General features: G+C 46.1%; 1 protein-coding gene across 1 annotated transcript in view; it reads left to right on the top strand.

Annotated features, from left to right (window-relative positions):
* Positions 1 to 12,708, top strand: part of LOC142023740 (heparan sulfate glucosamine 3-O-sulfotransferase 3A1-like) — a 196,487-nt gene that overhangs the window by 146,842 nt on the left and 36,937 nt on the right. Inside the window, exon 3 of the mRNA XM_075015012.1 lies at positions 9,945 to 10,658. Within this exon, the coding sequence (XP_074871113.1) occupies positions 9,945 to 10,563 (619 nt within the window). The 3' untranslated portion in view covers positions 10,564 to 10,658. The remainder of the gene's footprint in view (positions 1 to 9,944; positions 10,659 to 12,708) is intronic.

The following is a 12,708-nucleotide window of genomic DNA, read 5'->3' on the forward strand; positions in this document are numbered from 1 at the left end:
GTAGCATCCGATTAAATCATTTGTAACACTGATGTCACTGACAGAGATGTATCCTTGAGGATATACACACCAGGCCTTTCTCTGCCGGTAGCAAGAAGTCTGGTTGGCAAGTGTGGTTTGCTGCTGTTAGGTGTTCAGTCCTATCCCACAATGTCCAAGTACTGAAAAACATAAGAGTGGCCATACTGGGTCAGACCAATGGTCGGTCTAGCCCTGTATCATGTCTTCTGCCAATGCCAGCTACTTCAAAGCGAGTGTTCAGAACAGAGGGAGTACATGTGATCCATTACTGTTGTCCAGACCCAACTTTTGGCAATCAGAAGCTAGCCTTGTGTTATCCCTGTGGGATCAAAGCTGGAAATCCCATTGGGAATGGTCATATTTGATGGGATTTATCTTTAATAAGGGGAAAAAGTTATTCTGGTTTTAGGAACCAAGTTCACGCTGAAAAGTAATGATCTACCTTACCGAAGCTTAGAAAAATGAACCACACAACACCAAGGACAGCTCCCTCTGCCTCCTTCTTGAAATACTCCCTCTGCCTCCTTCTTGAAATAGTCCCACCTTTATTCCTGGGATTCATTCTTTCATGGTGTGGGACTGCATCCACCAGTTCTTCACAGCCAGGAGTGGGGAGCCTTATGCTAGCATGGGAACAGCTCTTTATTGGCTGCTTTCTGTTGAAAACAAGAAAGCTGTTTGCTGGTTGCATTCTAAATTCACCTAGGGCTGGAGCCTTTACTCACCCAAAACTCATTGGACTGCAGCTCTAGAAATCTGGGATCTGGCTCTGACTCATCTACTTACCTGCTTAGTTTCCTTGGGTGAGTCATTTTACTGGGCTGTGCCTCGGTTTTTCAATCTGTGAAATGGGGGTAATGCTACTGACTTCCTTTGTAAAGTGTTTTACACTCTATGGTTAGAAAGTTCTAGGTTTACTATTTATTATTCATTTGAACAGAAAACACCTGAAGAATGAACACTGATGAAGGATTCCAGTTATGTCCTTCAATGGCCAAAGTTGTTGCAATACAGATTTAGACTCTTGTCTTTCAGGGGGAGCATCCCATTGTGTCACAGCTCATGTGCGTGTAAACACACAAAATATGATCTAACCCCAGTAAAGCTACAGGCTCGGATGTGCATATTAGTGTGTTAGTAGGTAAGCCTTATATGCGTATATGTTGCAAGTAGGGCTCATTCCTTCTACTAGTATGATCTTGAGAGATCCTTAGATTACAGTGGGACTTCTCCTGCACATGTGACAAACAGATTCCATTTTTTTGGCCAGACGCCAACACAACAGCCTTATCCTTATGCTCAGAGAATGGACCTGAATAGCAAGTTGATAGCATGGGGATATAGGGCACACCAGGTTATCCAGAAGGGCAGCAAGAGAGATGCACTAATCAAGCAAAGAGACTGATCATGCTCACTTCTTCTACTCCTGTGAGCAGCGCCAGTGACTTTGCTGGCACTATTTGGCCATGCGAGGGACTGCAGGTCTAACCAGTAATTTCTGACCTGGCAGATTGGAAACAAAGGGTAGTCTTCAGAGTGTGTAAGATATTGTCTTGCTTCACTTCCTCTCCTAAGATGATGTGTAACCATGCTGTGCAGTTGTTAAACAGCTGCCAAGTTCCACCCCAGAAGTGGCCGCATTTCATCAATGGCTGAGAGTAATTCTTTCCTGTCTGCAGTTGATAAGGCTCCCTAGGAGGAAGGTCAGTATGGAAATGTCGGACACTGTTTACCAATTTGTAAGACTGGGGAGAAAGGGCCAGTTTTTTCCATTGTAATGAAAAACATTGAGCTGTGGCAAAAATGTTCCCATATCTTCTGAGTGTCACTGGAAGTGATTTATCACCAACATTAGCAACGAAAACCCTGCCTCTTCTCTAGGGGGTGGGTCCTAACCCTGGGGCTGGACTGATCCCCAATGGTATGGCTACACGGTGCAATGATTGCCAGGCTTTGGAGATGTCATTGTCCACCCTCTGCAGCAGGAACTCATCTCCGTGGTGGCTCCCCCGCATGTTAATGCACTGATGAGACCCAGGGAGAAGTTCCTACAGGGATCCTCTTGTCCTGCCCTTCTCTGCAGAGGGGTGCTTTAGGGCTACATGTGTGCTGAACCCTCACAGCTGCAGCATTACATGGTGGCTTCACAGCCCCTCTGCACCTAGGGCAGGGAGCTTACCTTTCCTCTCTTGCCTGGCATGTATCTCTAGTGCTTGTCACAGCTGTTGGGCTGAATCTTTGTCCTGTTGCATAGCCTGAAATGGTGCCTGCGTGCTGAGTGGGAATGGTGATTTCCTCCCAGTTGTCAGCACAGTTCCGTCCAGGTCTGTGATGTCCACTGAATGTGTTGTACAGCCAAGAGCCAAGGAGACTGAGTGCAGCCCTTGTATTTCGCTGTAAACTCCACGTCATAACATCAATAAGACTCCAGGCCACGCGGTCCTGGGACCGCGGTGCTTGAAGTCCCTGGACTTTTAATGACTTTGTGCCTTCCGGAAAACCTAGCTTTGAGTAAACAAGTTGTCATTGTGCTTCGGCTTCACTTCTGATTCATTCCCATCGGTGTTTGGCAGATACTTAGTGGCCTGCATGCCCTTTAGGAGCCGTGGCCTGGGAAGCAGGAATAAAGCCAACGATAAGCATAAACATCAGCTTCAGTGCATGACACTGTTTTCCCAGTAACTTCTGCATCCTCTGGTGTATGCTGTGCTCAATGGCATTGGCATGGAAATAGGATCCTCACTGATTGAGCTCCTCTCGCCCTGCTGATTGCCCCCTCCGTTAGTGTCCCAGGGCTCTGCACCTAATAGTACAATCAGCCCATCAGCAAGCTGCTGGGACAGGACAGGAGACAACTCCCTTTTATGCAGCTGTGCATACGGGAACCATCCACCACATACTGGGAGCGCTGCAATGTGCACCCTGCCCAAGTACCTTTCTGTCCTTTAATAGCTGAGTAGAGTTCCTGTAGTGAGGGACTTGGGAGTTCCTTCCTCCACTACAGACTTCTTAGGTGACATAGCGTAGATCAGCCTCAGTTCCTTGTCTGTAAAATGGGTCTGTGATGCTACCCTATGTCATAGTGGGTTGTGAGGCTAATTGCACAAAATACTGCACAGCACTCAGCTGGACAGTAGTAGATTCCATGTAAGTGCCAGTGATTGGTGCATATGATTTGGGCCCTTTTTTGCTCGGTAAAGTTCATACAGCAGTGTACTTCCATAGCTTAGTTCTCAAAGCTCAGTTCATCCCTCTCACTCCCAGCAATTCCCAGTGGGTTTTGGGGAGTTCCAGAGGATGGTGAAAAATGAATTTCTTCCTATCCACCAGGACCTTAACAGCATTCCTCACTGCCATGTAAAATCACATGGACACGTGTTTTACTTTCAGCAGTGGAACTGTTGAACCTTGGGAAGCTGAGCAGAGTTAGCAACGTCATAACCACCTCATGAAAGACGTGACGTGGAAAATCCCTGGCTTCAACGTCCCACAAAGCTCATGGGTAGCGCTAAACCACATCTGCACAACCTATGGCAGATGTGGGTACTTGCTGCTCAAATGGAAAATTAGAGACACTGCAGCATGCGTCTGTGGTAACCTAGAACCGACCATGGAACATACACTGACTCAGTGCCTGATACACAACCATGTAGGAGGCATCACAGCTGTACACTTTGCTGCTGCCAATGCAATTATCTGGCTTAACCATCCGAATGTAAAATTATAATTGTTGCTCTACTTTTACGTCAGCCATGCAAAGACAACGACTTCCAGCAGAGGTGCCGTTTATGATGGGTCTTTTTTTTGTCCATTAGGAATTGTTATGAAAGTGTCAATTTATGTCACAGTCACTTCACTGCGTACAGCTCATGGATCACAGTACTGACTTCCAGTTGCTACCAGCCTGAGCTAGACTCAAATAACCCATAGAGAAATGTAGGCTCTGTAGCCCAGCTGAAACTAGTTCTTTAAAGCCTCCTTTACATTCTTGAAAAAGTTGCCATTTGTCATGTATGTGCTAGGCAGCATGTGAAAGTACCTCTGTACTCACTGGGAGATCAACCTGACCAGAGTTGATCGTCCAGGGTTCAATTTCGCATGCCTGGTGGGAACCCGCAAAATCGAACTATCAGGGCTTGACAGTTGACCCTGGTACTCCTTATCATGAGGAGTAAGGGAGGTCAATGGGAGAGTTTCTCCCATCAACCTCCCTCTGGGAGAACGGCCAGATAAGTCGAACCTAGATACAGATTCCAGCTATGCAATTGCCAGAGCTGAAATTGAAAATCTAGGATTGACTTTCAGGTCTAGTGCGGACCTGGCCTGAGCAGGAGTTGTGCCAGGGATCTAAAGTGAAGAAATACAAGTGAGTAAATATTGTAACAGAATGCTGAAGGCACACGTGAAAAAGTGCAGCATCGGTGTCAACGCTTGGGAGAAGCGTGTCCACGACTGTCCCTAGTGCAGAGCAGTAATCTGCAAGGGGTAGCACCATTAGAGAGGTCCCACCGCAGTGCAGACGAGGAGAGACAGAGAAGAAAAGAGTGGCAAAAACTGCCCCATGCTCCTCCAACAGCTACCAATACCTGTCCCTTCTGTGTTGAGACCTGCCGCTTCACATTCAGGCTGGTCAGCCATCAACAGACTCGCAAATAGGAGGGTGGCATGAAGACATCCTACTTGTTATCGAGTGACTGCCAAGGAAGGAAAGGATTGTAGTAGAAATGATTCTAACGACTGTGTTCAACTAAAGGAGAGTTAATTAGTTCTTTCGGGTCCAGTGCCTTACCTAATCCACTTGAAGGAAGGCCACACACACCAGCCCTTCCTCTGACAGGGGGTGTCAGTGACATGGGGATGATTAGCAGATTATCCCTGGGTCAGTTTGGGTCATTCTACTGCAATGACACAGGGTTAGCGCCATAATGTCATAGCACAACCCAGCAAGACAGTGTTGTCACAAGTGACTGTTGCAGCATAGATCCAGCACAGACAACTGAATGCTGAGCCTGGCCGAGCCAATTGGGCAAACAGGTGACACGTGGCGTTGTTATTCACCAGACCCAGACACCCACTGAGTTTGCATTCCCATAAGGGTCAGTGTCCATTGACTCCAGAGGCGGTGGTTAAAGTGGCTTTCTCTGTCCCCGCTGCCTACGTTCGAATTCACGGTTTTTAGGGCATGAGCTGCCGTTGCCTCATTGACTGGTTTGCAACAGGATCCACTTCAGCTTTCCCAAAGCGTTGGAGGCCTGGCTCGATTGACCTGGGGATCATGGATCTCTCACTGCATCCTATCCACTGACTCATTCAGTCCTTGCCTAGTTGTAACAGAGCCCATAAAGGTTTTGAGGCCAAAGCCAACTGCTGCAATTGAGAGAAAAGTGCCCAATTTGTGGAGGGAAATTTTCCTTTGTTTTCCCAGTCAGGCTGCAGGTACTGGCTGTCGCGTCAGTAAGAGGCGCATAGACATCAAGGCAGTGGATGCTGTTTGAAATGAGCTGCCACCATCCAGGATCTGGTCTCTGCTTCTTTTGGCTTTATTGCTAATTGTGCTCCGTGTTTCATGTTTAGAGGAAAAAGCTAAAACCAAGCTGGAGGCGGTAGCAGCTGTTTGCATCCAGCCTCCCAGGCCTGACAATGCAGTGATAGTTGCAATGCCAGGATCTGATAGTTGATGCTTTCTGAGAAGGGAAAAAATTTACCTTCTGCTATAAATGGATGTTTCTGAAACTGAGTAAAATGTGAATCTATACATGTGTACCTACTTTTAAAAAAAAAAAAATACAGCTTCCATGGCTGAAGAGAATTGAATTCTTCCCTACAACTCCTCTGGAAGCTCCTATGAGTTTAAAAAGGGCTCAATGCCCTACCATTCCTATGTACACACCTGATTTCGAGAAGTAAGAGAATCATAGACTGTGTCTAGATTGCAGGGATTTCTTGGCAGAAGTTTGTGTCAGAAAACGTCTTGCGACACAACTCTCAACAGAGCATGTCCAGAGACCATGGCACATCGAAAGAGTGATCTGCTCTGTTGACAGAGGGTGACCAGACTGCCCGGCTGCTATATTGGCAAAACAACACTGCACGATGTCCTGGAGGCCTTTTCTGTCAACAGATCTCTGCAGCATCTTCCTCGTGGCAAGCGGGGAACAACTGTAAACAAAAGTGCTGAGTTCTGTCCATTTGCTGTCTACAGAATGCACTTCGCAATCTGGACACCCCACGGGTTTTATTGACAAAATGGCCATTTTGTTGAAAAAACTGTGTAATGTGGACATAGCCATAGGGTAGGAAGAGACCTCAGGAGGTCACTGAGTCCAGCCCCCTGCTGAAAACAGGGCCCATCCCAACTAGGAACTTGTCAAGCCAGGACTTAGACTGCAGTCCCGTTACTCTCAGTGGCAGCTCTGAGGTGCTGAGCAATTTTGAGAATCTGGCTGTTTTCCAGCTTTTCTTCTGGACACAAAAATGATATCCCGTGAGACCTCAGACATGTAATAACAATAATAAGGCACATTGTCATCTTGGGCTGTGAGCTCATGAGATCGAGCTGGGGTTGAGCTCATTTACAGGATGGATGGATAGAGCTATAAGGTCTGAGGGACAGATTTTTAAAGGTCTATAAACATTAAAAGATGCAGGCAGGTCCTCAATGAAACTACCAAAAACACCTAAGCACTGGACTCGTTGGGCTCGGTCAGATTTAGTAACTTCGCTTTGCAAATCTGAGCTAGGAAGGAGAGATGCAGTGAAACAAAGCTTTCGTCCCCTGTGGTCAATAGCTGCATGAAATCCTCTGCTGTTGTTTCGAGGGACTGGTACCCCTTCGAGTTGGGTTGGGATGGGAAAAGGGCACTGCTTTGCATTGTTGATCGCCTGTCTGCAAGGCATGTCATGCCGTGAATCTAGAAGAAGGGGTTTGCAGGTCTGCTCTGGTATCTGTGGTGTGTCTGACTTCAGCAACACTGGGGCATATAATGACCGATGGCTCTGCATTAACTGGCTACGACAACAGGTGTAGAAAATTAGCAGTCCCTAGTCTGTTAGCTGGACTCTCTCGGCTGGTGTTGCTGGCCATTTCCATGCTGTTGAGCCCTTGTTACAATGGGAAGGGCTTGGGGAGAGCACTGATATACACCTCCCCCACTTGGCCCGGTTGGGCCACAACCTCCAGGTTGAGAACCCATGTCCTGCCTGAGCCACATTCATCTTTGGTGTGAGTCGTTCGAAGGCCATGGAGCCGGAGCAGCCAGGATTGTATCCACCTCAGGCTACTCAAATGGAGACCATTGTCTGTAGGCTGCGTGCTCAGCCTCAGGGCACTGTCCCGGCCTCAGTGGCATAAGCACCACAGAGGTTTCCTCCAGCCACTTTGTTCCTGAGGAGTTGTTAGGCTCAAGTGGGGAACAGGCCCTGGTAGGCAGAGACTGGAGGAAGTAGCTATGCATTACAAATGGCCAAATATGAATAAGTCCAACCATCCCAAAGTCTCCTTTTCCAGGAAATCGTCTTCTCCTCTTGAGCAGTTAGATAGGACCTAGAGCCCCACTAAAAGAAGGATCTCCCAGAAAGGCTTCAACTCCTAACTGGGACAATCCAGCTGGGGTTGTAAGAGTTAGCAAACAACAAATAGAAGGAAACGAAGCTCTTCATTTGCAATGGTGGGTTGCCCTTTCCGTAGCCCCTCCCTTTACTGATAACAGATAGACCCATTGAGTTACTGTGGCTCTTCTGTGTCATGTCTCAGTGGAACAGCTGACTTAAGAATACCTGCAAAATGGGCCTTGCTACAGTCCGCGCTGCTGCACAAGTAAAGCTAGTCATAAAAACTGCCCTGTCCAGCTTGTCCACAGGCTTGTCAAGGGTCAGTTCGCTGCACATGGTGCAAGCATCTGCTACACATGACAGTCCTTAAGAAGCAATCAGCTGTTTCTATCTCATTTGTAACCTAACAACTCAGACCGGGTTTTCACGGGCCCTTTTTGATCAATGGCTTTAATTTTGCTGGGGTTTTGCAGAGGTTTCCAATCCAGATGTGGCCATGGTCAGATAGTAACCACAGTATAGATGGGGGCAGTTCATCATGGCACTAAGTTCTAGTGCCGGCAGGAGGTCAAAGGCTTGGGGTCAGTTGCTGGTTTGACTACAACTTGTGTTTTTTCAGGGGCAAAGGGAGTGGTTTCTTTGAGAGCACTGATTCACACAGAGTTCAAACTTAATGCCCATGCACAGTTGTCTTGCTTAGACGAGCAGGCAGAACTGTTTGCAATGGGAATTCACACCAAAAAAAAGTAGATCAGAGGTAGCATCTTGCTTGGCCCAGGGCAGGTGCCTTTGAAACCCTGGCATTTTGCTGATGTTGGGCTGGTTCAGAGGTGACCAAGTATGGTGGCGTGAGTCTAAGGGGACCAGACATGGTGCAGCTCACACACTGTGGCTGCTCAACTTCAATGACAACAGGATGAATGATTTTGTGGATAATGCACTAGACTGGGACTCGGGAGGCTTTAGACTTAATTCACTGCTGGGCAACATGCTCTGTGTGACCCGGGGTAAGTCTTCCAATGCCTCTGTTCTCCATCATGGTAACCGCGTTTCCTTTCTGTCGCCCTTTGACTTGCCTCTACAGGTAGTTTCAAGATTTGGAGCCTGCCTTTTGCTTCGTAGCAATCCCATACCTTGCCATGAGTTAGGTCTGATCACACAGAACTTCTATGACACATGTAATTACCTTAAAATCCTTCATATTTACTCAGACTCATTTCTCTGTGCATAAAGGTTTAACATCACCTCTGAAATGATCCCATTTCGTGGATGCACTGGGACAGTATAGCATCCTCAGAGAAACTAGAGCCCCAGTAACTTCTGGACTTTGTTCCTTTAGAATTTGGTCCCATTGAACATAAATAGGCAGTATCATTAGTAACACCTGTATTGATCCAAAGATCATGTTGGTGCTCTTGAATAGTTTTCAGTCCACTTTCTTCACTGACCGTGCGTTTGTATGGATTAGCTTAACCGGTTCCAAAGCAGAGTAAGCCGAGAGTGTCCCCATGGGGAGCTAGAACTGAATAGTTACTCCAGGCTATATCTCAATGTAGATCAGCCCCAGAAGCCTGAACTGGTTCCCACCAAAATTCTTGGATGTATTTATGGTGACTCCATTGGTAATGGATCATGAGATAATGTTACTTTTCTTGTTGCGTTGGCTTTATTAGTATGGTGTTGTGTTCTTCTCTGTTATGTTTCACGGTGATAGTCTCTGCCCCCTAGCTACCAGGGTGGTTTCATGCTCTCAGCCTTTGGAATACTCCTTAATGAATGGCAAGAAAGAGATGATCCTTGTGCCGGCTGCATTTCTGTTATTGACACAACCAGGAGGTACCATGTGAGGCTGGAACTGTTTGGTTAATGAATTGATCCAATTAAGGAATAGGGAAGAAGATGCAAATGGAGCAATATAAGTAGGGTCAGTAAGATCATAGCAACAAATCAAGTCACCCACCAAGCATTTAGGAAAGCCCCTTACTTGGACCCAGGCCTGCCCATGATCCTTGATTTGGAGCCCGGTTTTCCCCTTCTGTCTCCTGAAGAGCCCCCATAGGCCTTGATTCAGCAAAGTTCTCAGGACATGCCTCACTTGAAGAAACATACAATCTCAGTGCCGTTAATGGGGCTGCTCACGTACTTGAAATTAGGCCTGTGTTTAGTACGTTGCTGAATTAGGATATAATAGCCCTTCCTCTTCACCATCTGTGCAGGAGGAGGTAGAGTTAACTTCTTGGTCACCCCAGTGCTTACTCCCAAGTCACCATCCTGTCAGCCATGCTGTGGCCTGTATTCACGTGCTCCATCTCCAATGATGTTCGTTGTTAATATTTTCTCTCTCTCTCTATCTCTGTCACTCTGCTGGTTAGGGACCTGATGCCCAGAACCCTTGACGGGCAGATCACTATGGAGAAAACCCCCAGCTACTTCGTCACCAAGGAAGCGCCCGCTCGAATCTCCGCCATGTCAAAGGGCACCAAGCTCATCGTGGTGGTGCGGGACCCCGTGACCCGAGCCATCTCTGATTACACGCAGACTCTCTCGAAGAAGCCTGATATCCCCACCTTTGAGAGCCTGACCTTCAAAAACAGGACTACAGGCCTGATTGACACCTCGTGGAGCGCCATCCAGATAGGCATCTATGCCAAGCACCTGGAGAACTGGCTGCTCTACTTCCCCATTGGGCAGATCCTCTTTGTCAGTGGGGAGCGGCTGATCAGCGACCCCGCCGGGGAGCTGGGCAGGGTCCAGGACTTTCTGGGCCTCAAGAGGATCATCACCGACAAACACTTCTACTTCAACAAAACCAAGGGCTTCCCCTGCCTGAAGAAGGCTGAAGGCAGCAGCAAACCCCACTGCCTGGGGAAGACGAAAGGCAGGACCCACCCCAACATAGACCGAGAGGTGGTGCAGAGACTGCGGGAGTTCTACAGGCCTTTCAACATGAAGTTTTACCAGATGACTGGGCACGACTTCGGCTGGGACTGAGGCTGAAAAAAAGAATAATTTAAGAAAAGAAAAATATAATATATATATACATATATATTTTTACATATTGGTAGAGAAGAGAAAAATACAAAAATGTAAGTGTTGTGCTGAAAATGTTTTTCATTCTATTTGTTTCTTTGACACGATGTCACTGCTTGGTTTGTTTTCTTTTCTCTGTTAGCAGCAGGTTGGTGTCTGCTTCTGTGGACCAGGCTGTGGGCCAAAGCTTGGTGCTATTGAATTCAACAAGGATCTGGTCATTTTTGTCAATGGTTCCAGGATCTGACATTGTATCTGTAGAAGAGTTGAGGAGTAACATTATCAAATGTGCCTAAGTGACTTAGAAGCCTGCATACCATTTTTAAATGAGATAGGCACATAGATGAGCCCAGCTCTCAATGAAAGTCAATAGGATTTAAGCTTTTGAGGCCCACATTATAAAAGATGTTTGGGCATTGCCATGCTCAGCCTCGTAAGACCTAACTGACTTAGACACCCACATCTCATCAAAAATTATTTAGTCTCTTAAAAGCCGAAATCACATTGCCAGTCATTAAGCTTAAGGCTCTTAAATGCCTAAATCACTTTTTAAAATGTAACCTAGGCTCCTAAATCAGCTACATATTGCAACAGCAAGCACCACAGCACCTAAATACCTTTACAAATTTGTCCCTTGGTGACTGAGGGACAGATTTTTAAATATATGTAGGTACCTAACTCCTATGGGAGGTGCCCAGGTGCCTTTCATATGTATCTTAGTCAGTTTTGAAAATGGGAGTTAAGGCTCTAAAGGCATCTGAAAATCACAGACTGGGTAGAGTCATCTTTATCCTGTGGAAAATTTTTGATCAAAATGTATTTTCTCTTTTTATCAATTTTCCTGTGAAATTTTGGGGTGTTGGTTCAAAAAGCAGAAAGGCATTTTTTTGGTGCCTGGGGAAAAGGGTCGGTTAAGATAAAATTGAAATAATTTGGGGGTTGGATGAAGAAAGTGGGGGAAGGGAACAAGTAGATTTTGACATGAGAATTGCACTGTAATTTAAAGGCCATTGTCCAGCCAAATGGCTCTGAAGCAGCTTCTCCCATCATTGTACAGGTTGAACCTTTCTTTTCCAGCACCCTTGGAACCTGACCAGTGCTAGATGAGAGAATTTGCTGGATGATGGAGGTTAATATTGTTTAGCACCTTACCAGTGCTTCTTACTGGGATTTTAGAAGACATTTAGGGGTAAATTACAGCTGAATAACAGCACAGAACACTGAGAGCCAGACTGGTAAACAAACTGTAAACAAACTTTATGGGACTGCAGGAAACTTGGCTAAACTTACGATAAGTGATCCCCTGGCTAGCTAAAATCATGCTGGATTGTGGATGTTGCCAGACAAGAAAGTTCCAGATTAGAGAGGTTCAACCCGTACTCTTCCCCATGTCACTATTTCATTGCTCACCTGGCCCTTTCAAGTCTCCCATTCAGAAACTTCACAAAGTCAACATGCCTCCCACTGGACGTCATCCACAGAGTTTGAGGTTGTGGCCTTTGTGGGACGTTATTGTGGGGGAGATTGCATGTCCTGTATATTCTTAAATACAGAATTACATGATTAGGAGATGTGTGTGAGGTATCTTGCTAAGCCAGAGTCAGGAATAAGTTGACCAAGACCCTCTTGACTTCAGAAAATATTGTAGCAAAGGTTAATTTGAAAAAAAAAAAAACAGTGATGGAAGGGAAAACCTCATTCACAAGGGTGGTGAGAATCTAATGGCTGCATTTCTAAGAACAAACTGGCAGTGTTTTCCTAGGTGCAGGGAGAAAACAAGAAAGAGCAGACTGAGTTTATGAGATTTTTTAAAAAATTATGTTAGTAAAATAATCCTTCTTGTTACAATACCAGGCATTCTTGATGCCTTATCACAGTACCTGACCGTAAAGAACAACATTGTCAGACAAAGAGGGGAACCTAATTTGTTTGGGAGAAGTCAACATGATTTTTGGAAATCAGGAAATATATTGATTCTATATAAGTCCATGTTCTTCTCCCATCTTCAATACTGTATGCAGATATGGTTGCCTCCGTCTCAAAAAAGATATATTGGAATGGGAAAACATTCAGGAAAAGGGCAACAAAAATGATGAGGGCATATGG

The sequence above is a fragment of the Carettochelys insculpta genome, chromosome 20 (genome assembly GCF_033958435.1).
Source record: "Carettochelys insculpta isolate YL-2023 chromosome 20, ASM3395843v1, whole genome shotgun sequence".
Classification (NCBI taxonomy): Eukaryota; Metazoa; Chordata; order Testudines; family Carettochelyidae; genus Carettochelys; species Carettochelys insculpta.